This window comes from Sorex fumeus, unplaced genomic scaffold, assembly GCF_029834395.1.
Source record: "Sorex fumeus unplaced genomic scaffold, SorFum_2.1 ptg000043l, whole genome shotgun sequence".
Lineage (NCBI taxonomy): Eukaryota > Metazoa > Chordata > Mammalia > Eulipotyphla > Soricidae > Sorex > Sorex fumeus.
The window spans coordinates 6,017,371-6,044,813 of NW_026606100.1; the positions used below are offsets into that span (position 1 = coordinate 6,017,371).

The 27,443-nt window shown below is 43.5% G+C and overlaps 1 protein-coding gene across 4 annotated transcripts in view; it reads right to left on the reverse strand.

The window, feature by feature from the left end:
- Positions 1-27,443, reverse strand: part of PANK1 (pantothenate kinase 1) — an 81,742-nt gene that overhangs the window by 25,844 nt on the left and 28,455 nt on the right. For all 4 annotated transcript variants that reach the window (XM_056121063.1, XM_056121062.1, XM_056121064.1 and 1 more), the window contains exon 2: positions 7,650-8,002. In XM_056121063.1, the coding sequence (XP_055977038.1) occupies positions 7,650-8,002 (353 nt within the window). The remainder of the gene's footprint in view (positions 1-7,649; positions 8,003-27,443) is intronic.

Below are 27,443 nucleotides of genomic sequence, written 5' to 3' on the forward strand. Positions count from 1 at the left end.
TGGTAAATATTTGACAACCAGGTCTCTGGGTGCAAAAGCCTTGGTTTACAGCATTTACCCTGTGGTATAAAGGTTCCTTCCATGGCCAATTTCAAGCTACCAGATTTGGAAAGAAACACAGAGTGAGCTCAGTTAAGCCTAGGATAGCTGGCTCCTGCCAACGAGTGACGCTCTCTGGCAGTTTTGAAGAAAGTGACTCTTGCCAATTCCTAAGCCATTAAGTTTAAACCACTGCCCACACTTTAAAACAACAAACTTAAGCTTGACTTGAATATTGAACTGTGTAAAAGGACGCAGCTTTTTAAAACAATGGTTGCACACTCTATAAGATCCCAAGGCTAGTGAGAACCGAAGTAGAACAACTTGCAAAATACATCTGAGATAAGCTAACCTTGCTGTGCGTGGTACCAAAGATAGCCAAGCCACAAGTACAGGTGCTGTGGGGCTCTGTACAGGCAGTACCCCCTGGAATGTTTGCTGAATGCAAATTGCAACATCATAGAGGATACAGAGGCTGCTGGAACTGGGACACAGGATCTGAAGAGCCAGGATGGTCTGTCATTTCAGCCCATTCTGATAGCAGCATCACTCCCCAGACAGACAGACAGACACACAGACAGACAGACAGACAGACAGACACACACACACACACACACACACACACACACAAATGCCCTCCATAGGCTGTTCACGGTTTGGAAACTGTAAAGTACTGTATATGAGAAGGCAAGTCGGTTGGGTCTTCTAATCTCAAAAAAATAAAACTCATCTGGAAACACCATTTCCAGAGTGAAAGCTAATAAAGGTTGGAGGGAACAGCATAGACTCTTTCTGTGCTAATGTTAGAAATTTTTTAAAAAGTCCTCAAACACCAGGCATACTCCGGATATGACTGTAAAACGGTTTGCTTTTAATTCCTTCAGTCAAGAAAATAACTAGATAGGGGCGGGGAAGAAGTACAGGAGTAGGGTGCTTGGCCTTGCACATAGTCAACCACGTGTGATCCCCAACACCACATGACCTGTGCAACTCCAGGAGTGATCCCTGAGCAGAGAGCCAGTGAAAGCCAGGAGTGGCCTTTGAAAAAAGCAACAAAAATAAATAGAGAGCCTCCCCCCGAAAAACAAAACAAAAAAAAAACCCACATTTAAATAAGTAGCTAAACTAAAGGTAAAGGTAAAGGCCCTCCCGTTGATCGTCGATTTGCTCGAGCAGGCCCAGTAACATCTCCATTGGAGACTTTGTTGTTACTGTGTCTGGCATATCGAATACTCTCGGTAGCTTGCCGGGCTCTCCGAGAGGGGCGGAGGAATCGAACTCGGGTCGGCCATGTTGGCCACTTATAAGGCGAACGCCCTACCCGAACTAATCTGGTAAAAAAAAAAAAAAATCGAGGTTCCATGCCACTTCCGTAGCCCAAACCAGGTACATCATCACTCCCGCTGGTCCAGTTTCTGAAATCTATAAAATATAGCACATACGACACTTTCCAAGGCACTTCTATTGACACCTGATCCATAAATCACAGCAGCAAGAGACAGTCATCTCACTAAGCCATGAGCAGTTTGCAAATGAAATAACTGGTTGGAATTAAATTACATGCAGAGTTCTTTTCACAAAGGAAATTTAACAGAAAGAGATGAATTTCAACTGTGCTCTGTGTTTGGGGCTGGAGTACTAGTACAGCAGGTACACTTGGCCGACCCACCTTCCTTCAATCCTCAGCTCCCCATATGGTCCCTGAACCCCGCCAAGAGCGAGCACAGAGGCCGGAGTAAGCCCTGAGCACTGCCAAGCGTGACCCAAATGGAGAGAGAGAGAGAGAGAGAGAGAGAGAGAAAGAAATCAAATGTTCTCTTGAGTGAGAAAAAGAATAAAACCCCCAAAATGGTGTCTTTCTTCCTTCCCACACTCACTGATAAAAAAAGTCCACACAAGAGCGAATGAAAAGTGTCAAAGAGTTATGGCCAGGGAGACACATTCTCAGGTGCCCAGTTCAATCCCTGGGACTTTATGTCTTCCCCCACACCAGCACCACTGGGTGTGTGGCCCTGGTTGACACCCCACAAACTGTCAGACTCCTACTACTGGCCCACTGTGCTTGGGTATAGCCAAATACTGTGCAGTTGCACACACAACCCCCCTCAAAAAAGCGTCAAGTCAGTATAAGTGCCAAGTCAGAATAAGAGAATGACCATATCTCCCAAACTTTATCCTCCTGCGATCACAAATAACTTTCTGAATTTATAATAGCAGAATTCAATGTTAACTCGGGAGAGATCTAGAAAGTTCACTTACCACTTGCTGCCTGACACCCTCCTCATAACTCTTCTACTGTTTTTAATTTTTTTTTTCCTTTTATGATGCCATGGATCAAACACAGAGTCCCACACATGCAAGGCAATTGCTCTACTACTGAGGTGTGCCTCCGGGCCCCACCATTAGTAGGATTTTTTGGAGGGGCATCATGTCCAGCAGTGCACCCTCAGGATGTATTCCTGGCTCTGTGCTCAGGGATCACTGCTGGAAGGACTCAGGGGGCTATATGGGCTGGGGATCAAACCCATATGCAAGGAAAGCATCCTAGCGGCTGGACTATTGCTCCAGCACCCTGGGTTGCCTTTTAAAGCTTTTTCCCTTAGAGATTTTTGGTTTAAGAAAAGCAGATTCTTTGTTTTTTTGTTTGGTTCTGTTTTGTGGCCACACCCAACAGTGCACACAGGGGCTTGGCACTCAGGTATCACTCCCGGCAGGCTCAAGAGACTCAATGTGGTGCCAGAGATCAAACCCAAGCACCCTACCCACTGCTCTATCTCTCCAGCTCTCAAAGACAGACTCTTAAGTTCACACAGATTTTGAAAGAACTAGGACGAAGAAATCAAAAAATCCTTTTTTTGTGCCTTGAATCTCATGTCAACATCATTCAGAATAAGTTCACTATTATTTGTTTAGGAGGTAGGTGCTTTATTTTGAAATAAAATAAAAAGAAATGAGTTACTTATAATGTTTAACTATTGTTAGTCTTAAAGCAATGTTGTGAACTAAAGCAGACAATGGAAAACATGAGCTAGATGAATAAGAAAAGACAACTTTGGCCAGCTATTGCCAGCAAAGAAAAGACCCAATAGCAGATCTCCAAAAGAACGTGATTCTGCCAAATCCTCCCAGGTCGGTCTGGGCTGAGCACTCTGGGGCCTTCTTGGAATGGGGGTGGGCAGATTTTCCTTTCTCCCTAAAGGCACAGGAGCCCGCAGCCACCTAACACCCTGTGACTTAGAAACAGGCCAGCTCCACAACTGAATCTTATCAAACTACCCAGCCACTAAAGTGTTCCAGATCTACAGCTCTTGGACTGCACAACACCCCCAACACCTCAAAACTTCACAGTACTGTCAGCCCAGTAGGGTCATAGCAAATCTGATGGGAAAATTGCACAGAAGAGCACCAAGCTCAGTGAGCCTAAACAAACACAGAAGGCTCGTGCACTGGTGGAGGGATGGGTGTTTGATCATTGTGTGATTGTAACCCAAACGTGAAAGCTTCTAACTATCTCACGGTGTTCAATAAAATTACAAATAATAATAAATAAAAATTTCCATACCCCCCCAAAAAAACACACACAGAAGGCTCAGCTAGCACTAACCAGCACAGCAGATCCTCAGACAAAGGATTTAGTGACATCCTTGTGAGATATAGCAATTATCACAAATTGACTCATTGATCTATGATTTGATAATCCCATTTGCCTTTGTAACTAACAATAAGAAGCAAATCTGATTGTGCCTGGGTGGCGGGTGGGAAACGGGCCATTGGAGGAAAGAGCACAGTGTGCTGAACTGGTGTTAGAACATTCAATGCCAAAACAACTGCATTATGAACAACTTGGTAAATCACAGTGTTATCATAAAAAAAATTTTTTAAAGACAATTTTTTCTATAACATTTTCTATTATTGTTGTAATACCTGGCATTTTAAAGAACACTCTTGATGAAGTTAGAAAGTGTAGTAGTGGGTAAAAACATTAGGTTTGAAACATTCTGGCAGATTTTTTCAAACAAAACTCATGGAATAGAGACAGTGGGGAGAAACACAAAGTTAAGTGAAACCTACAGTCGTAAGTGTCCTGGGGCACAATCACGCAGGAGTCTCCCTCTGAGAATCACTGTTTTAAATGGTGGAATCCCTCATTGGTTTATCTTTTTCTTGGACCACTTGTAGTTAGAGTAAGCTTTTCTTTTGTGTTCCATTTTCATGCATCATTAATTTTGAAGACTAATTTTGGCCAGTTAGAGATTTATTTGTGACAGTGAACCTAAAATGTTAAAAGAACAAGGAATAAAGGAGGGGGGAGAGGGAGGGAGGGAAGAACAAAAAAGGAAAGAAAAGGGAAGAAAGAAATGCAGCTTTGTTCAATTGAAAGTATTCTACGCAGGTCGGATTTAATGCTTGTCTCTTCATAGCTCTTTTTTGTATGAAGAGTACTTACTATTATCTAAGGACTTAGATACATTTACTATATACAAAAAGAACAACAGACATCAAATATACGTAACAAACACTAACCCTTTGGAAAAAACCTTTTAGTTTTAACAAGATTTTCAAAGCACGTCATTTGCAAAGTTGCATTATAACGAAAGCAGCGATTTTATGCAGTAACAGGACTTGATAGACATATGCAACTGCTTTACCTATAAAACTAGACTCTTAAACATACACAGTAGATTATATTGATCCTTTACAAGTAAGTAATCACCTTCGAGTGTCTACTGTCAAGAGAAAAGGCTTGGCTATTGCACACCGAAGGCCCTGGCCCCAGGTCACCTCCGCCTGACCTTTTCCCCCAATACCAGCATGCTTTGCTCTACTGCTTCCCGTGGCTCCTGCGCCAATGTTACCTCACGCCCACAGACCCTCCCGAAGCTCTGAATCCTCTTCTTCTTCTCCTTGCCCTACTTTCCCCTGCTCCACACCACTTGTCACCATTTGATAGATCTTTTAACTTATTTCGCTTGTCTGATCACTGACAAACTCCCCACGCTACAATTAAAATTTTGCTTTTGGAGGATCAGGGTTTGACTTTGTTCTTGATAATACTTGGGTGTATGAAAGGAGCATGATAAACACGAGTGAGTGAATGAGCACATAGAAAAGAAGGTGATAAAAACCTCACAAACTTAGGAAGGGTAAGAGCACATCACTCAGTGCGATGGCAAGCAATCTGCAGGACGAGATCTGACTTAAATTTGTCTTCACCTTTTTCCAGGACCACGCATAAGCATGAAAAACGGCCAGCCCATTCATCCCACTGGTACAGATACGGGCCCCGCACCTGGCCAAGCTGTTGGCAAATACTTCCAATGTGCTATTCACAAGACTCCAGCCGCCAGCCTTGTTATCTTGGTTGTAAAGATCTGACCTTTCTCAGTTCGGAACCTTGAGAAATGCACTTGCTCAAGGCCGACGTATACTGAGCAACTTTCTCCCAGGGCATGTATTACCCCAGAGGAGGCACAGAGGCACTGGCAGAAGTTGCATAACACTTCAGGGTCACCCTGGTCCACTGAGGGTCCTGAGTGGAAATGGCGAGACAGGGTGTCCTTGGGGGCGGGGGGAGGACAGTAGAGAAAAGGGGGGGGTGAAGCTCTCAGTAGGGGTGGATCAGGATTTCTTGCCCCATCAGAAATGAGCAGATATACTGGCTCTTCCTACACACTCCTAAACTCAAACCTTATTTTCCCTGTTTGTGTAATAAGAATGGTGTGGCCTTTCTATATTGCAGAGACCACTTGCAATTCTGCCATCCTAAAATTGCTTCCTCTGCCACCTGACAGCCACTTTCTCATAGATGATGAAACTCAAGGCCCCAGCAGAGGTATAACTTACCCAAAGAGCTCTAGGTGGTTAAATGCAGGAATGTGCCTTCTCATTAGACTCCAATTTAATTTTGTTTTGGTTTTGGATCACATTTAGTGGTGGTCAAGGCTTACTCCTGAGCTAAGGCCTGAATCATGCCTGGCAGGCTTGGGGGACCGTATGTGGTTCCAGGAATCAAACCTGAATTGGCAGAGTGCAAGGCAAGCACCTTACATACTGTACTATACCCTGGCCCTCAAATTTAATTTTTATGTTCAGTAAACCTAATTTAATTTTATGCTCTACCTTCTCAGTTTCAAAACTCTTTGGTCATTAGGGCCCCTCTGGTGGGGAAAAATATCCCCCACAGATCATTTAAGAGGAGGTGTCAAATTGCTGAATAGGAAAAGAAGACACAGAAGGGAAAGGAGCCCAAACCAGAAACAGTCTCACTTGTATTCTGCTCTAGTCTTATAGATGCTACTTACTCAACCAATGAGAAAAAAGAACAATGTTACCTTTCTTTAGACAAAATTTTCATGTATACCGTATTTAGTGCCATGAATAATGCATAGATTCACTAACTTGGTCATTAACGATAGACTTTATACTGAAGACTGGATTATTTCAGCTCTGTGACAAAATGCCAGTCATTTACATGAGCCTATGAGAAAAATGGATTTTGCCAGTTACCCATCATATTTTCAACTTTCTGGTGAAGCTAATCTCCAAATCATGTAACCTTCTCTTCTCCTATGTTCAATCACTTATGTTGACAAACCTTCCTAATTTATGGTCTCCGTTTCTTCACTTTATTCTCAGTTTCTCCCCTATCAGATGGGTCCGACAGAATGGAGGAAACTGGAACTCACAGATGTTAAAGTTTTGCTAGATTGGGGCTGGAGAGATAGTACAATGGGTAGGGCGCTTGCCTTGCATGTGGTCAACCCAGTTTCAACCCCTGGCATCCCGTGTGGTCCCCAAACACTGTCAGGAGTGATTCCTGAGTGCAGAGCCAGGAGTAAACCCTGACCACCACCAGGTGTGGCCCAACCTTCCCTCCCCTCAACCCCAAAAACAGTAGAAAACTGGGCTGGGGTGGTAACTCAAGTGGTAGCATATCTGCAAGGGTCTAAGTTCAACATCTGGCACCACGAGCTCGGCCTCTGGGAAGCAGAACCTATAAAACTGTAAAACACCTCAGGTGAACAAAGCATGTGTTCCAGCCCTTGAGAGTCATTTCCATGACCCAAATGATTTTTTTTTAATACTGCTTTTTCAATTCTGTGGAAAAGTAACTGAAATACTTCAGAAGAGTATTTACATCATCTTATTTTCAGAATACTGTGCAGAAGGAAGTCCAATGAAAATGATTGTTATCTAGTATCTCTTGAGCAATTAATCCTTTACATAACAACCCTAAGTGGTAAGAACTTGGGTTTTTGTTGCTTTTTAGTTTTTGTTTTGGGAGGTGTTTTTTTTGGGGGGAGGGGGGAGTTGTCACACGTGACAGTGCTCAGGGCTTACTCCTGACATTGCCAGGGGACCATATGGGATGACAAGGATGGAACCTGGGTCAGCCACATGCAAGGTAAGCACCTTACCTGCTATACTATCTCTCTCTCCAGCCCCAGTAGGAACTAGCTTGTGCCACATTCTAGTGAAGCAAGCTTGTGCTACATCCCAAGACTAAGAGTCTAGTTCTTCAGATGAGCTGCAGGGATTTTAGGCATGTGAGAGGCTTTCTTTCTCTGTGAGGTGGTTCTGTTGCTCTGACAAGGACAACCCCGACATACCATTCTGAAGTCCTCTTCAAACTTGAAGGCCCCTCCTCCTGTGGCACAGAGGGTGGTATGAAGGCTGGAGAAGTTCTTCTCGCTGCCCATCTGAATGAACCTGTGCAAAGCACAGCTGGGAAAGCGGATGAAGTGCAGGTTCCCCGTGCGCCCACACATGGTCAAGTTCTTCAGTTCCAGGTGGACATCTCGGATCCCCGTTTTCCCATAAGCGGTATTAGAAGTCAAATACTTCCGGATGCTCTTCAGGTTCTCCACTTCCTCCTGTTCCTCCTCAGCTGTGATGTCCTTTGGTTCGAAGTAGACCAGTTTAACCAGCGTCCCACCGATATCCATGCCGAACCAAGGAAATGCTGGCGGACAGAAAAACAGAGGGCTGTTGAGATCTACGCAGTCAGAGAAAGGTCTGAATAGTTTATAAAATGCAGTGGCTACATCTTTGGGTACAGTTATCTGTCAGCGTATCGAAATTCAATCATTTGTGCCTATGATTCAGCATAATCACAATCTACATGAGAATTAGAAAATGAGGTGGGATGAAGAATCAAGTCTCTAGATTCCCTATGGCCAATCTCAATTCTCATGAGCTCATCAGGGCTGGAGAATCTCCTTCACCTGGGCGTAATTCTGGTACTTAACACACTGCCTATACCCAGGCTGCCAAATGCTAAGTCACCAATATCTCAACAGTGGAATCCAATGCCAGAAGACAAACAAGCTATGTTCTATGTGGTAGGAGACAGTGTGTGGGTCTCTAGCTCAGAGTAGCTTCCATAGTCATTCTGACAACACTCAATCTGTATCTCTGTGAGTTGATTTTATAAGACGTGACTCTATGATTCTACAGAATGAACAGGAAGGAGAAAGGGAGAGAAAGTGGGCTAAAGGAAATGATGGCCAGAGCCCTTTGCTTAAAGGATTCTAAAAGGAACAGTTAGAAAAGTAAATGATAGAAACAGCCCCTAGACAGCCGGTTTTCAACCCCTGATCTGCATGGGACGGGCACAGAGACCCAGCTCTGGACAACAAAGCTGAACGGCTCCAATTCCAACAGGTACAGCCCGCCCCCAAGGGCCTGGGTCCCTCTCTGGGCACGCGCAGCTAGAAACAGCCCCTAGACAGCCGGTTTTCAACCCCTGATCTGCGTGGGACGGGCACAGACGCCCAGCTCTGGGCAACAAAGCTGAACGGCTCCAATTCCAAACAGGAGACGTTCCCAACTCCTCGCCCAGTGCCAGTGACTTTTTCCAGAGCCCCGGCCGCTGACGCGGCCGCGAAATATTTTTCCACTACATATGCCATAGGAACCATAAGCTAACTTCTTAGATGGAAACTTCTCTATTTTAGCTCAGTCACTAGAAACACAGTAGACAATAACTCATAAGCCTATCTTAACTCACACTGCATATCAAGCAGAATAGTAACAGTGAACATGAAGGACTAAACCACACCTCTCACAATGGTAAAGCAACGCAAAAGCCCACCAAACTTTCATATTGAAGAATCTAGCCCAGATGACACCAACAGTACTGTAGTGTTAGACAACCTCTCTGACAAGGAATTCAGAAGGGAGCTACTTAGGATGCTTAGGGAATTAAAAGAAACAATGGAAACCAATGCCAATAGAAGACAAGAGGATCTGAAGGCAGAAATGAGGAAAATGCAATCAGAAATGTCAGACCTGAAAAATCTCGTAGGCGAATTGAAAAGCTCAGTGGAAGGCCTCAGCAGCAGAGTAAGAGCGGCTGAGAACAGAATCAGTGAGCTCGAAGATGAAGTTCAGAGACTCTCCAGAAAAGAGCAGAAAATGGAAAAGAGACTCACAATTCGGGAACAGATGGCAAGAGAAGATCGTGATGAAGCCAAGAGGGGTAACATAAGAATTATTGGAGTCCCAGAGGGACAGGAAGAAAACCTCGATGAAGAAGAAACTGTCAAAGAAATCATTGCTACAACATTTCCAGAGCTGAAGAAAACTTGTGACCACATTCAGGAGGCCCGAAGGGTACCAGCTAGAAGAAATCCGAATAAAAATACCCCAAGACACATTCTGATCAAAATGACCAAAACCTTAGACAGAGACAAAATTCTGAAAGCAGCAAGATCGAAGAAAGAAATCTCTTACAAAGGAGCATCCTTAAAATTCACAGCTGATTTTTCTGATGAAACCCTCATGGCCCGAAAACAGTGGTGGGACATAGTAAAAAAACTCAATGAAATAAATGCCTCCCCAAAAATACTTTTCCCAGTAAGACTCTCATTCATAATAGAAGGAACAACACACAGTTTCACAGACAAACAACAGTTCAGGAACTTCATAGACTCAAAACCATGGTTACAAGAACAACTAAATGGGCTACTTTAAGGCAAGAAAGGCCCCTCAAATACACCAAATTTTAACAGAACAATGGGACAAAATCCCATAACAATAATCTCTCTCAATGTCAATGGGCTAAACGCACCAATTAAAAGACATAGAGTGGCAGGATGGATTAGAAAATTGAACCCAACATTCTGCTGCCTGCAAGAAACGCATCTCAATAGTCAAAGCAAACACAGACTCAGAGTCAAAGGCTGGAAAACAATCCTACAGGCAAACAGCTCCCATAAAAAAGCTGGGGTAGCCATCCTTATATCAGACCACATCGATTTCAGAGTGAGGAAGGTCATAAGAGACAGTGAAGGCCATTTCTTATTGATCAGAGGATCTGTACAACAGGAAGAACTTACAATAATAAATGTATATGCACCTAATGAGAGACCAGCAAAGTACTTAAAACAACTACTCATAGATTTGGAAAAAGACATCAATAGCAACACAATACTAGTGGGAGACTTCAACACTGCTTTGTCACCTCTTGATAGATCAACCAGACTCAAGCTTAGCAAGGACATACTTCATCTGAGGGAAACAATGGAAGAAAGGGACTTAGTAGATATATACAGGACACTTCATCCACAAAAAGCTGAATACACATTCTTCTCAAGCGTACATGGAACATTCTCCAAGATAGACCACATGCTGAGCCACAAAACATGCCTCCATAAAATTAAGAAGGTAGAGATTGTATCAACAATCTTCTCAGACCATAATGCGCTGAAATTAGAAGTAAATCACACACAAAAACAGAAAACTAAATCAAACACCTGGAAATTAAACAGTGCACTATTGAACAACGAGTGGATTAGACAGGAAATCAAAGAGGAAATCAAAAGATTCTTAGAAACGAATGAAAATGAGAACACGAGTTACCAAAACTTATGGGACACAGCAAAGTCTGTGTTAAGAGGAAAGTTTATAGCTCTACAAGCATTCCTCAGGAAGGAGGAGCGAGCACACATAAGTAACCAAACCTCACAGCTTAAGAGCTTGGAGAAGGACCAAAAAAAGGAGCACAACCCGAACAGGAGAAAGGAAATAATAAAACTCAGAGCAGAGATTAACGAGATGGAAACCCAAAAAACAATCCGAAAGATCAATGAAACCAAAAGCTGGTTCTTCGAGAAAATTAACAAGATCGATAAGCCTCTAGCAAAACTCACAAAGAAAGGGAGAGAGAAAACCCTAATAAACCGAATCAGAAATGAAAAGGGGGTCATTACAACAGAAACCACAGAAATTCAGAGGATCCTCAGGGAGTACTTTGAGAAGCTTTATGCCACGGAACATCAAAACCTCGAGGAAATGGATAAATTCCTAGACTCCTACAGACTCCCAAGGCTGAACCAAGAAGACCTGGAATACCTGAACAGACCTATCACCATCAAGGAAATTGAAATGGTAATAAAAAGTCTCCCCAAGCACAAAAGTCCTGGCCCGGATGGATTCACTAGTGAATTCTTCCAAATCTTTAAAGAGGACTTACTCCCGATGCTCTTTAAGCTTTTCCACGAAATTGAAATATCAAAAACACTTCCGAACAGTTTCTACGAAGCAAATATCACACTGATACCAAAAGCAGACAGAGATACCACAAAGAAAGAGAATTACAGGCCGATATCCCTGATGAACACAGATGCAAAGATCCTCAACAAACTACTAGCAAATAGAATCCAACTACTCATCAAAAAGATCATACACCATGACCAAGTAGGATTCATCCCAGGGATGCAAGGATGGTTTAACATTCGGAAATCAATCAACATAATCCACCATATCAACAAAAGAAAAGATAAAAAGCATATGATCATATCAATAGATGCAGAGAAAGCATTTGATAAGATCCAGCACCCCTTTATGATGAAAACCCTACCCAAAATGGGTATAGAGGGGACCTTCCTCAACATAATTAAAGCCATCTACCACAAGCCTACAGCAAGCATCATCCTCAATGGGGAAAAACTGAGAGCCTTCCCTCTAAGATCAGGGACGAGACAGGGATGCCCACTCTCTCCACTGCTGTTCAATATAGTACTGGAAGTACTTGCAATAGCGATTAGGCAGGAAAAAGATATTAAGGGCATTCAGGTAGGTAAAGGTAAAAAGGTAAAGGCCCTCCCGTTGATCGTCGATTTGCTCGAGCGGGCCCAGTAACGTCTCCATTGGAGACTGTTGTTACTGTGTCTGGCATATCGAATACTCTCGGTAGCTTGCCGGGCTCTCCGAGAGGGGCGGAGGAATCGAACTCGGGTCAACCATGTTGGCCGCTTGTAAGGCTGACGCCCTACCCGCTGTGCTATCGCTCCGGGCTCTCCGCCCCTCTCGGAGAGCCCGGCAAGCTACCGAGAGTATTCGATATGCCAGACACAGTAACAACAAAGTCTCCAATGGAGACGTTACTGGGCCCGCTCGAGCAAATCGACGATCAACGGGAGGGCCTTTACTTTAGGGCTGGAGCGATAGCACATTCAGGTAGGAAAGGAAGAAATCAAGCTCTCACTATTCGCAGATGATATGATACTCTACTTAGAGAACCCAATAACTTCCACCAAAAAACTCCTAGAAACAATAGACTCGTATAGTAAAGTTGCAGGTTATAAAATCAATACCCAAAAGTCCATGGCTTTCCTATACGCAAACAGTGAGAGAGAAGAAAGCAACATGAAAAAAACAATCCCATTCACAATTGTGCCCCAGAAAATCAAGTACCTAGGAATCAGCTTAACTAAGGAAGTAAAGGACCTGTACAAAGAAAACTACAAAACGCTACTTCAGGAAATAAAAGAGGACATGAGGAAATGGAAAGATATACCCTGCTCATGGGTCGGGAGACTTAACATTGTCAAAATGGCAATACTACCGAAAGCATTGTATAAATTCAATGCAATCCCTATAAGGATACCCATGACTTTCTTCAAAGAAATGGAGCAAACACTCTTGAAATTTATATGGAACAATAAGCCCCCACGAATAGCTAAAGCAATTCTTGGGAAAAAGAAAATGGGAGGAATCAACCTCCCGAACTTCAAACTGTACTACAAAGCAGTAATAATTAAAACAGCATGGTACTGGAACAAAGGCAGAACTGCAGACCAATGGAACAGGGTTGAATACACTGACATCTCTCCTCAATCATATGCTCATCTAATCTTTGATAAGGGTGCAAGTAATGTGAAGTGGAGTAAGGAAAGCCTCTTTAATAAATTGTGTTGGCATCACTGGACGGCTACATGCAAAAAAACAGGCTCAGAACTCTGCCTAACACCATGTACAAAAGTAAGATCAAAATGGATTAAAGACCTCAACATCAGACCAGAAACCATAAGGTACATTGAAGATAAAGTTGGCAAAACTCTCCATGACATAGAAGCTAATGGTATCTTCAAAGATGCCACGCCACTGGCCAAGCAAGTGAAAACAGAGATAGATAAATGGGACTATCTTAAACTAAGAAGCTTCTGCACCTCCAAAGAAACAGTGACTAAAATACAAAGACAGTCTACAGAATGGGAAAGGATATTCACCGAATACACATCTGACAAGGGGCTGATATCCAGGATATACAAAATACTGGTTAAACTCCACAAGAAGAAAACATCCAACCCCATCCAAAAATGGGGCAATGAAATGAACAGAAACTTTCTCAAAGAAGAAATCCGAATGGCAAAAAAAGCACATGAGAAAATGCTCTACATCATTAATCATCAGGGAGATGCAGATCAAAACCACAATGAGATACCATCTGACACCTCAGAGACTGGCCCACATTCAAAAGAACAAAAGCAACCGATGCTGGCGTGGATGTGGCGAGAAAGGGACACTCCTTCACTGTTGGTGGGAATGTCCACTGGTTCAGCCCTTCTGGAAAACAGTATGGACGATTCTCAAAAAATTAGAAATTGAGCTCCCATTTGACCCAGCAATACCACTCCTGGGAATATATCCCAGAGAGGCAAAAATGTATAGTCGAAGTGACATCTGCACTTGTTTGTTCATTGCAGCACTCTTTACAATAGCCAGAAACTGGAAGAAACCTGAATGCCCAAGAACAGATGACTGGTTAAAGAAACTTTGGTACATCTACACAATGGAGTACTATGTAGCTCTTAGAAAAGATGAAGTCATGAAATTTACATACAAGTGGTACAATACGGAAAGTATCATGCTAAGCGAAATGAGTCAGAAAGAGAGGGATAGACATAGAAAGATTGCATTCATCTGGGGGATATAAAGTAACAAAGTATGAGATTAATACCCAAGAATAGCTGAGATCAGCACCAGGAGGATTACTCCATAACTTAGAGGCCAGCCGGGTATCCTAGAGGAAAGGGCAGTTCAGATAGAGAAGGGAGCACCAAATAAAGGATGTTTGGAGGATCCTCCCAGGAGGGGAGATGCATGTCGAAAGTAGACTATGGACTGAACATGTTTGCCACTCAATGCCTCTTTTGCAGACCACAACACCCAAAAGGAGAGAGAGAACACAGGGGATTGCCCTGCCACAGAGACAGGGGGGATGGGGGGATGGGGGTGGGAGGGATATTATCCATGGTGGTGGAAAATGGGCACTGGTGGAGGGATGGGTATCTGATCATTGTATAATTGAAACCAAAGCACAAAAAATTGTAAATCTACAACTTTAAAAAAAATAAAATAAAATAAAGGGAAAAAAAAAAAAGAAAAGTAAATGAAAGAAACAGTTTGTGCTCTGTTTTTCTTCAGTCAACAAAAGACACTCTCCATCTCAAATGAACCACTTAGAAGTACAAAATTCAGTTCTGTCTTTGGACACTCTAATTTTTAGTCTTCTCTCCTGAATACCCACCTAGCTCAGGTATAAGACAGGACATGTGTATTCCCTGCCACCCCTTGAATATTCTTTGTGGTTCCCTGGAGAAGTGTGTCTATAAAAAAATGAATCTCAAACATTTAAAAAAAAATTTCAAGACAATGGGCTGGGCTTAATTTAGACCAGAATAGACTGATTTAATTTAGTGGTGATCTGGAAATTTTATACTTTCAAAATGATCCCCCCCACTTTCCCTCCAAAAAACACAGAGTAAACCCAAATGAGAACCCAAAACTTGGAGAGTTTCCCTTACATTTCTTTCAGTGAACTGCAAAGGCTAAAGTTAAAATTAATATTAAAACTGGGTTTTTAATATTTAACTCAAGGAACTAAAGTGGCTTCTTCTAAAACACTTATCAGGGCTGGAGCGATAGCACAGCGGGTAGGGCGTTTGCCTTGCACGGGGCCGACCCAGGATCGATTCCCAGCATCCCATATGGTCCCCCGAGCACCGCCAGGAGTAACTCCTGAGTGCAGATCCAGGAGTAACCCCTGTGCATCGCCAGGTGTAACCCAAAAAGCAAAAAATAAAAAAAAAAAACACTTATCATTCAGTCCTGGAAAACATTCACGTATGCCCTTTCAGACTTCTGCAATTTCTATCTCTGGTCAACAGACAGGTGCTGGGCCACAAATGTTGACTTCACTGTTGTGTATTAAGCTGCTAGGTCTCATTGCCAGCAACATAATTGGGACTTCTGGAAGATTCTTTTTTCTCTAGGTGGCCCTAGAAGAAGCTCCCGGAAGAGAACAACACAGAGTCTCCTGCCCCCGCATCTGGCTGTCCTCACCAGAGCTCATGGGAGAGGGGCGGGTTGAGTTTCCCTCCCCACCCTGAGCAGAGCCCTGGAAGCTGAAGACCTCCGGGACCCAGCCACAGCCATGCTGAGACCACTCTCCACACACTAGGACGGGCCTCATGCATGAAGGAACTGGCAGAGGAACCCAGATGTGTGGGATCTGGGGCTGAGATCTCCAAGCCTGCTCGGTTCGGGACTGTGCCTCCTCCACCCAGATCCCCCACCTTCCAGTAGCTAGACAGTTACACCCACCAACTGCTGTGTAACCCCATCAACGGCCAAGATCCGGAGACTATAAAACCAAGCTCCCGGAAGTGACTAGATAGTAAGCAACCTCTTATTATCTAGTTCTCACTCTCAGAGAACCCGGCAGGCTACAGAGAGTATCCTGCCCACATGGCAGAGCCTGGCAAGCTACCCGTGGCGTACTCAATATGCCAAAAACAGTAACAATCATGGTCCTCATTCCCCTGACCCTGAAAGATCCCCCAATATGCCATCAGACTACACTAGCACGTGACAGGGATGAATGGAGACGCTACTGGTGCCCACTTGAGCAAATGATGAACAACGGGGTGACAGTGATAGTGATAGTGACAGGTGCCCCTATTATTTATTCATGTGAGAATGTCAGGGGAGGGTGGAGAGAGGAGACCAGGACAGGAAGCCATCCCTTTACCCAGAATCTTCTCCCCTATGCTTCACTGTTACTGTTTTAGCTGTGATCCAAACCAGCTTATTCTATATTTGAGGGGAAATAATTACTCTTGATACTATGGAAAGAACAAATCCCAAACACTCTCAAATGATTAAACTTAACACATTCCATCAAGTTATGAAACATCCTATTATCTTTGCCGAACTTTGCAGAACAGATCCCACACAATCTGGTGCAGGTTGGAAAGCTTGCTTGTCCTGGCAAGAGATAACAGAAAACTGGTAACAGACATCTCTATTTGTCAATTCAGCACTTAGATGACATTTTCTTGGTCCACGCTCTAACACTCACTGTCAGCACAGCCCACTCTAGGCAACAGGTAAAGCGAGGCCCTTGTTCCACGTCAGAACAACTGCTTCCAGTAACAGTAACCACTCACTGATGGTCTCCATCTCCTTGATCTCAATTCCTGGAACTTAGAGGCACTACAGTGGAACGGTCTCCTGTTCTTCTCCTATACACTTGCTATGGGTTCCATAAGAAACACACAACACAGGAAGAAAGGGGGAAGGGAAACGGGGTACACTGGTGGAGGAGAGTGCACACTGGTGGAGGGACTGGAGTTGGAGCACTGCAGGCCCAAAATACAATTATGAATCATTTTGTAATTCATGTTTTGTAATTCGTTTAATGGTAAAGAAAAACAAAATGAAAACACAATCAAATGGTGCCAGGTGCACAATCTGATATAGCAGAAACCCACTTTCATCAAAAGAGGAAAGACAAATGCTGCTGGGTAGCACGAAGGACTCTCTGGGCCACTGCTAAGAAAGCTGTTTTGGAAAGGCACTGGCACAGCTATAAAGATTAAAAACATACATATGTTTTTAACCTAGTTAATACCTTCTCCTGCACCATATCCTAAAAAAGCACCAGTACTCAAAGAAAGGTAAAGGGTGTTTGGAGGATCCTCCCAGGATGAGAGATGCATGCTGAAAGTAGACTATAGACTGAACATGATTGCCACTCAATGCCTCTTTTTCAAACCACAACACCCAAAAGGAGAGAGAGAACAAAAGGGAATGCCCTGCCACAGAGGCAGGGTGGGATAGGCGGGGGAAAGAGAGATGGTGGGAGGGATACTGGGATCACTGGTGGTGGAGAAAGGTACTCGTGGAGGGATGGGTACTCGATCATTGCATAACTGAAACCCAAGCACAAAAATTTGTAAGTCTACAACTGTACCTCATAGTATTTCACTAATAAACACACACACACACACACACACACACACACACACACACACACACACAAAGAAAGGTATAATGATATTCTTGCAGCAACCTTTAAAGTGACCAAATTAGGGGTATGGTGCCGCCAGCAGGTCAATCTGTACCTGTGAGGCGAGTGCATCAGCAGCCTGATGGCATCTTCAGACTTCCAGATACCCCAAAATTGCTGCTGTGCATTTGGCCAGACCCCAAAAACTTGGGGCAAAGTTTACTAAGAAAGTAAATGGCCAAAAGTTAGGTATGTGGGAAACACACCCACAAACCACCTCCAGCTCAGCTATATAATTGGAGGCATGGCCTCTCTGGTTCCTGATTTAACTGCTTAACGGCCATGATCCCAGAGACTCAGAAACAAATCTCGAAACCCAGTGGCTTTTGGCAGAAATGCGTCCGATCCCCGCAATAGGTTACCAGTGCTGGGCCAACCCAGGTGGGAATAGGTTTCGTGCCTTGGCCTATTTCCCCTGGCGGCCCAGTGGCTAACATCCTCCAGAGGCCACTGGACAGTCAGGTTTGGGCTTGCAGTGACAAGACATGCAGGGCCTCACGGGATGGGGATGGAGCCAGTTTTCTCTTCCCTACCCCAATGAGACCCCAAGTCATCACCCACGAACGGCCTCTCTGGCTCCTGATCAAGCTGCTTAACGGCCATGATCCCAGAGACTCAGAAACAAATCTCGAAACCCAGCAGCTTTTGGCAGAAATGCGTCCAGACCCCACAATTGGTTACTGTCACCTGGCCACCCCAGGGGGGAAAGGGTGTTATCCCTCCGCCTGCTCCCCCTTGGCGGCTCTGTGGCCGTATCCTCCAGAGGCCATTGGACAGTCAGGTTTGGGCCAGCAGTGACGAGACATTTTGGGCCTCACGGGATGGGGGTGGAGTCGGGCCTGTCCTCCCCACCCCAACGAGACCCCAAGTTATCGCCCATGAACAGTCTTTCTGGTTCCTGATCAAGTTGCTTAACGGCCATGATCCCAGAGACCAGGAGCAAATCTTGGAACCCAGCAGGTTTTGGCATAAATCCCTCCAGATTTAAGTGTTAAAATTTCAAAATTTCAAAATCACGTGGCCACTGCTGCAGCCACGCTACAGCATACGTTATTCATAACCAGCAATAGAACACAAATTGTCTACTGTTGCCTTTTCAGCAGATCTGAGTGTTGGAGTAAAATCTCAAATAATAATGGTGGGCCTGGTGTCAAAATATTGAATGTGATCAAAGTAGAGAGAGAGTAATGTGGAAATCATCTGCCCCACAGGTAGGGGGAGAGTGTGGGATAGGGGTATACTGGGGTTGTTGGGGGTGGAGAGTGGGCATTGGTGAAGGTACGGGTGTTTCACTGTATGACCGAGACTTAGACCCGAAAGCTTTGTAACTGCTCTCACAGTGATTCAATAAATAAAATTATAAAAAATGAAAAAAAAAATAAAGTGACCAAATTAAAAACAAGAACAAAATCAAAGCAAAGCGAATCCCCTCAAGAGGGAAATTGTCAGGTCAGGTTGGGTGTTTGCCTTGCATGCTGCCAATCTGAGTTCCATCCCTGGCATCCCATATGGTCCCCTGAGCACCACCAAGAGTAATTTCTGAATGCAAAGTCAGGAGTAACACCTGAGCAATGCCATGTGTGTCACAAATAAAAAAGATAAAATAAAAAAAAAGGAGACTATCTAATAAAGAATGAGTCTAGAGCTGGACAAACAGTACAGCAGTTAAGGCACTTGGCCTGCACACAGCCAATCTGGGTTTGACCCCTGATATTCCATATGGTCCCTGGACCCCCACCCCCCAGGAATAATTCCTGAGTGTAGAGCCAGGAGTAACCCCTGAGAATAACAGGGTGTTGCCCAAACACTGCTCCCCACCTCCAAAAATAAAAGAATCCAAACCATAGACTATTAGGCAGCCATTAAAAATCTATACCAGCTGCTTGAAGAAATATTCCATCGTCTTATGAATGACAAGTGAAAATTAGTTACTCATCTCATTCTCCCAGAAAGGAGGAAGATCTTTATGTTCATAATTAAGTGAGCCTGCAAAAAAGATCTAGAAGGCCAAACTCTGTGTTAATATTGTAGGGTATGGCTGAATAAGCAGGTCTTATAGTTAGAGGCTAGTGATCCAAAGGATGGAATGAAAAAAAAAAACTACACTTAGAATTTTTCAGTTAGAATTAGAAAAATAGGCACTTGGTAATTATGGAAAACAGGAAACAACTTAACATAGATTATACAGAAAAATCTATGCTTAAATAAGAGAACCCAATTCTGCTCTGGAAATGCTGCACTTGGGGGTGAAAATCCCCTCAAAGCCTATGATTTAATGGACAACTGAATGGGGGTGTGTGTATAGGAGAGGGAAACTAGGGAGGAGTTATGTGATTTTTTTTTTGTTTGGTTGGTTTGGCTTTTTGATGTGCATATACATGTATGCGTGTGTACGCATGTGAGCATGCATGTGTGTGTGTGTATGTGTGCATGCCCAGGGATCTATCACTAACTCATGGGCTGGCCCCAAGGTCTCCCTTTTTAAACTGCCACAGAGGACAACTGAACACTCATAAGCTATTAAAACTCCTGGTTTCTCTTTTGCAAACCACAGCACCCAAAAGGAGAGAGAGAAGAAAAGGGAATCCCCTGCCACAGAGGCAGGGTGAGACAGGGGGGGGGGGAGGGGGGAGGGGGGAGTGAGGGGGGAGGAATACTGGGATCCGTGGTGATGGAAAATGCACTGGTGGAGGGATGGGTACCTGATCATTGTATAATTGAAACCCAAACACAAAAATTTGTAAATCTACAACTATACCTCATGGTGTTTCACTAATAAAAATTAAAACAAACAAACAAAACTCCTGGTTTCTTCTTCCTGCTCTTAACTCCTGCTCAGTTTTTAGTCATTCAAAAGCTTTTGTTTGGGCCTGAGCGATAGCACAGTGGGTAGGGTGTTTGCCTTGCATGCGGCTGACCCAAGTTCGATCCCCAACAACCCATATGGTCCCCCAGTACTGCCAGGAGTAATTCCCGAGTGCATCACTAGGTTTTAACTCTGAGCATCACTAGGTTTTACCCAAAAAGAACCTAAATAAATAAATAAAATGAAATAAAATAAAAGCTTTTGTTCACAATTGAACAAAACAGTGAGGAAAACATACAGTTTTTGAAGTGAAGTTGTTTTTGTTTTTGTTTTTAAAAGAGGGGGGGAACTGGGGACTCAGCAATGGCAGAGTTCTCGCCTTGCATGCAAACCCTGGGCTCAACCCCAACACCACCCAAACAGTCAGAGTCAGGGAACAGAGAATAAGGTGGTGGCAGAAACTGCTTTCACTTGCCTATGTTCATTATTCACATACCGAAAAATGTTCTTCTACTCACAGCTTAACACTTTTACAGGATATACTTTTATGTTAAATAAAGTTTTATTTAACCCAAACGTCTAGTTCTAGGATTTTCAAATATTGCAGAAGAGTTCAAACTTCGTAAGATATTCACAAACAAGTGACCTCGTCACTCAAAACAGTTTTTTTTTTTTTGGTTGTTTGTTTTTGGGCCACACCAGGGTGATGTTCAGGAGTTACTCTGGCTCTGGGCTCAGGAATTAGGCCTGGAGACACTCGGGGGCCATATGGGATAATGGGGATTGAACCCAGGCAAGCACCCTATCAACTGTTCTATCACTCTGGCCCATCAAAACAGGTTCTACTGTTATAAAACCCCAGCACTACACAGCATCCCTAGCATACTTGGTCCAAGCTCTGAGCCACTGCCAGGTTACCTGAGTATCAGAGGGAGTGGCACCTGGACACCCCAGTACCACTAAGTATCTTCCCAGAAGAAAAAAGAAACAATAAGGTAGTCAATAAAAGGAAGTGCATCCTTTCCTAATGATCTCAAGTCTCTGAACACGTAACTAAGTTCATCCTTACATCAGTGAAAGACTGGGAATCCTGAATTTACTGAGTCTCCCTGGTCTGCTACTAGCAGTGGTTGGAACAGCATCTTTAATATTTCTGCCTTGGGTTGGGGGGATAAGGGGCATGAAGGGGAGGGGAGAGAGGGAGAGAGGGACCAAAATAGAGACACTTATGCTAAAACCCACCAAGACATAATACCCAGACTCCAGTCAGGAGTTTCCTGGCCAGCACTTGGATGAGAGCAAAGGCTAGGTTTGATCCCTGGCACTGCCAAGCACCAACAGGAGTGACGCTTAGAGCCCTAAGCCCACTGGATATGGCCAAAAATATGTAATAATAGTAATGATCACTGTCACTGTCCTCCTGTTGTCCATCGATTTGCTCGAGTGGGCCCAGTAACGTCTCCATAGTGACACTTGTTACTATGTTTGTCATATCGAATATATCACGGGTAACTTGCCAGGCTTTGCCGTGCAGGCGAGATACTCTTGGTAGCTTGCTGGGCTCTCCGAGAGGGGCAGAGGAATCGAACTTGGGTCGGCCTTGTTGGCCGCTTGCAAGGCAAACACCCTACCTGCTGTGCTATCACTCCAGCCCAATAGTAATGATAATGACAATAATAACAGGGTAAGTGAAATGGTCCTTTTCAAAAATAAATAAATAAAAGAATAAATAAAATAAAAGGCACTATTTCCTAAAGAAATTCTTGTACCCATAAAGTAAGGCAACATATCAAAGGCAATCTGTATTTGCACTAATTGCAAGCTGTTTAACCACCTGTATATCCATCATACATAAATAGAATGGGATATACGAAGGAATACTACAACAGGAGAGAATCAATTAGGCTCATAGGCCTCAAGATGGATAGAGGTCAAGTTCCAGGCTGAAGGGAATCTGCTTTAATGGAGAGAAGTGAGTGCAGTTACCACTTCTGGGCAGGGATATTTAGTGAGCACAGAGCCTGGAGTAGCCCAGATCACTGCCTGGTGAGGCCCCAAACCAAAAACCAAAACTTTAGCTGGAAGGTTCTAGAATCTTCAGGTTCTCCAGTTTCACTGATAAGTCAATGATAGATGAATATTTTAAAATTAAAGATATTGGAGGGATGAGTGTTTGATCCTGGTATGCCTGAAACTCAAACATGAAAGCTTTGTAACTGTCTCTCACAGTGATTCAATTAAAAAATAAAATTTAAAAATAAAATTAAAGATATATAAATCCAATGGCATTTTTGGCTAAAATTATTTTCATACACAAACCAAAACTGGCAATCTGGTCGAAGTTTAAACTGTGAAATGAAACTGTATTCCAAAATCCTGTGGTGAAAATACTGAAAATTGTTATTGGTGGTCGATAACTTTGAAACAAAGCTTGTTTCTTAAATTTTCTTTTTCCGCAGAAAACTAGAACAGTCTGTGGAGCATTTATGCAGTAAATTTCAAAAGAACACAGTGAACTAAATTGCACAAATGAGCAAAGATCGGGGGCAGGGGGGTTACAATTCCTCAGAATAAATTTCCCACTAGTTTAAAAAAACAAAACAAAACAAAATTTAAAAAGCTGAGGGAGGCAGACAGGAGAAAATCTACCTCCTCAAACAACCAAGCCACAGAGCTTTGAGACTTTCCAAAGAAGCTAGACTCCCCCTAACACCAGTGTTTCTTTCTAAATGAGGCACCAAAGAGCCACATGAACTCCTTGGGGTCTGGGTCTGACTCAGCAACTGCTGCTGTGTGGACAGCTGAACAGCTCTCAGGGTGCCAACTAATGAGAATCTGGGTAATAATGAAGAGGGAACAGCAGAATTGAATGGCTTTTCCCACCTTCTGTGAACAGAATTCTTACGTGAAATAACAAGTTGAAAAGAGAATTATATAATCAACAGAAATACTTCATTTTCCGTTTCATGAACAAATGAAACCCCCATTTTGCTCCAATATTTTTGGTTGTACATAAATTCTAATTCCAGTCAAGTTGCCTGAGGTCCTCTACAAGTCTGACTGAGATCTGGTGGGTTTTTCTTTTAAATTGTGCTGTGGGCTAGCCTTCCCTTCTCCAGAGCTACATCTGGTTGATAACAGATACAAATCTTTGCTACTATATTCACAGAAACATTTACTTTTAAGAGGTAGAAAAGACTTCTTAGGATAAATAAGCACCTTACTCACAAATAAGTAGATGTGGAGGTTTAGAAAGATGTAGTTAAATAAGTTCGATGGAAGATAAAGCTTTAGGAGTTCTCAAGGTGAGTCAGATAGATATAGCAGAACCCATTTCCAGTTGCAAAAGCCTCTAGCACCCACTTCCCACCAACCCCTCACCTTTTGCTAGGCTACTCTCAATGTCATTGCAACAGATAAAATGATTGTGAAGGGCCGAACTGTAGCACTGTCCTCCCGTTGTTCATCGATTTGCTCGAGGGGACCCAGTAACGTCTCCATTTTGAGACTTCTTGTTACTGCGTTTGGCATATCGAATACATCACAGGGAGCTTGCCAGGCTTTGCCGTTCGGGCGAGATACTCTCGGTAGCTTGCTGGTCTCTCCGGGAGGCGCGGAGGAATCGAACCCGGCCCTGCCAGACTGGCTGCGAGCAAGGCAAACACCCTACTGCTGTGCTATCGCTCGCACCGAACACAGTATAGCAGGTGCTCACCTTGCACAAGGGTGACCCAGGTTCAATCCCTAGCACCCCCTGTGGCCCCCCAAACCTCTCTGAGTGACCCGAGAGTTCAGAGTCAGGAGTAAGCTGGGTGTGGCCCCAAACAAAACAAGATTGTGGAGAGGTACCAATCTGTAAGAAGGAAGTGTGCTACCAGTCACTCAAGTTCTGTCTCGCTCTTACATTCCATCATCCAAAATACACACACACACACACACACACACACACACACACACACACACAACAGAGTTCTTCCCAAATCATATATTTAACAGCATGAAACATAAAAAGACTTGGAAACTTCAGCACTGTTTAAGAACCTAGAATAAAGTGGTGAATGTAAAATTTAATAAAAGGGTTTCTGTAATACTATAAAGAAACCCATAATTATACTCAGAGCAATCTGCTAAACATACTCTATGCATAAAGAAACTTGAGTCATGGTTTCTTTCAAATTAATGCATACCAGACTTCTTTAGTTTGAATTTTAGTCACGTGGCAATGCCCAACATTGGCAAGAATACAAGCACTTACATAGTACCAATGAGAATGTAAATTGGTACAATCTTTCCATGGGGAAATATTAGAAATACATATTTCTAAACTCCATTACCCTTTTGATATATTAGTTCCACATTACAAAAAAATAATTATGTGCACATTCAAAATTTTATCTAAAAACTCCTGACATTTTATTGATGAGAAGATTAATTTATTGTTGAAAACAAACTGTTTACAATTATCCATTAACACAAAGGAGCAATCCTCACCATTTTGCATGACAGCATTTAATGATTTGAAGAAAATGTTCATTATGTATTGCTAAGTGAAAACAGTATTATTTTGAAAATGATTATAATTTTTCAAAACTAATTATCTGTATACACAGAAAACAAGAATAGAAACTTTAGGCCAAAATGCTAACAGTTGTTTCCAGATCATGGACTAGAAGATATTTTTTTCTTCTGGCTTTTATGATGAGGAATTTTTACAATCAATATACTTTATCTTCCAAATGAGAGTAATTTTAGGTTTCTCAGTCAAAAATCTCACTATAATGAGGCAAAAGAAAAGGATGCTGTCTTAACTTTGCTTCAATAAACAGATGACATATTTGTGGTTCTGCTCATGGAAATCAGTCAATGTCCACAACTCTGCCTTTGGCATACAGTGCCTCGGACACAGCAAGTTTCCAATCAAAATTCAATGCACACTTGAAACCCAAGGTTTGATCCCCCTCACCCCCCCTCACACCATCCCCACCACCATAAACACAAACATATTAGACACAACAGTAGGATAACATTGGTTTGTAGTTTCTTCTGGGCCGCAGTAGGTGTACTGGGTTACACCCATCACAGTGCTCCCTAGGCACTCCCATTCCTGTGTGATTAGTAAGTAAAGTAAAGGCCCTCCCGTTGATCATCGATTTGCTCAAGCGGGCCCAGTAACGTCTCCATTGGAGACTTTGTTGTTACTGTGTCTGGCATATCGAATACTCTCGGTAGCTTGCCGGGCTCTCCGAGAGGGGCGGAGGAATCGAACTCGGATCGGCCATGTTGGCTGCGTGTAAGGCAAACGCCCTACCGCTGTGCTATCGCTCCAGCCCTACCACCCTGTACGCGCCTATGTGATTATTTTTTATTTTTAAAATTTTTTTTTAATTAGTGAGACACCATGAGGTACAGTTGTAGATTTACAAACTGTCATGTTTGGGTTTCAGTTATACAATGATCAAGTACTAATCCTTCCACCAGTGCCCATTCTCCACCACCAATGAACCCAGTTGCCCTCTCACCCCCCCAACCCCCCCCCCCTGCCCCACCTCTATGAGAGCATTCCCTTTTGCTCTCTCTTTCCTTTAGGGTGTTGTGGTTTGCATTAGAGGTACTGAGTGGCCATCGTGTTCAGTCTATAGTCTACTTTCAGCACACGTCTTGCCTCCTGAGCAAGTCCTCCAAACACCCTTTACTTGGTGTTCCCTTCTCTATCTCTGCTGCATTTTCCCCCAGCATGTGCTGCTGGCTTCCAAGCCATGGAGCAGACCTGTGTGTTTATCTTTAACCTCTGCCCAACCAGTTAATCACCTTTATCTCCAAATCAGACTGTTGATTTGTATTTGTAAGTGAATTACTGCTTTCCTCCTTCCCTTATGTCCTTTTGCATAATTTACTTCAGAGCAATGTCCTTTTTGTATAGACACAGGAAGACAGTTAATGCTATGCTTTTGCAGCTTGGGAGTTAATTGACTCCGAATAATATTCACTCCTGGGTATCTGTCATATTTACTCAACTTAAAGTCAGTTATCCTTAATTCCTCGCACCCCAAAAGCAGGGTCCCAACAAGGGACTGGATGGACCCAGGGCAAGCTGTGAGCTACCCTGGAATCAAAATGGGCCAGGCCAAGTGCCATCATACTTAACTATAAGTTAAGAGCACAGTCATGGACAAATTCTGTCATGATCCAAATAGTAACAACTGGATTAGGACCCTGCTAGGGCTAAGAAAGATTAATCTGCCCTGAGCACCGTAGTCTGGGATCTATAGCGAGATGGCCCCAGGAGAGCCACCCTACAAGCTTAATGTATCTCTTACTGTGTCCATACAAAATGACTAATATTAAGAAGTAGAATTAAGATGTTTAAATGGTTATTGGACTAAGGAAAGGAGAAACACATCCTAGGCGGTATTTCACCCTTGAAGGGATCTCCTGGCTGCAAGAGATCAGGAAGGGCTTTCAGGTTGATTGTGCTACAGGACCGAGGTATGGTTGGTACCCCAAGGCTTGGAGGCGAGACTAAGGCAGCCAGAGATGGAGCGTGGAGAGATCAGTATGGGGGACAGGAGGAGACAGGAATGAGGGGCAATGTGAGACTGGAACAGGTACGTGGGGAGAATGGAATAAATGGCAATGGAATAAACGCTAATCAGCCTGCAGGCCCTGTTTCCTCCTTCCCTCAACTGAGGGTGGAGACTGCAGCTCATAACCACTGAGAGCAAGTAGTTGGTGAGAAAGAACCCCACCCCAGCCGACCACTTATTTATTTTTGATTATACACATAACCATCAAGGATGGACAGGGACAGCCCAAGAGCACAGTTGCTCAGCCATTTCCAGACATGGGTAGGTCACTGACCCACCTACTCCACTGCCAAGGCAAGCCTGTGTATAAAACTTGGCAATTCTAAACATGCTTAGGGGGCCACAGGGGCACTTGTAAGAAAGGATTACATTGGAG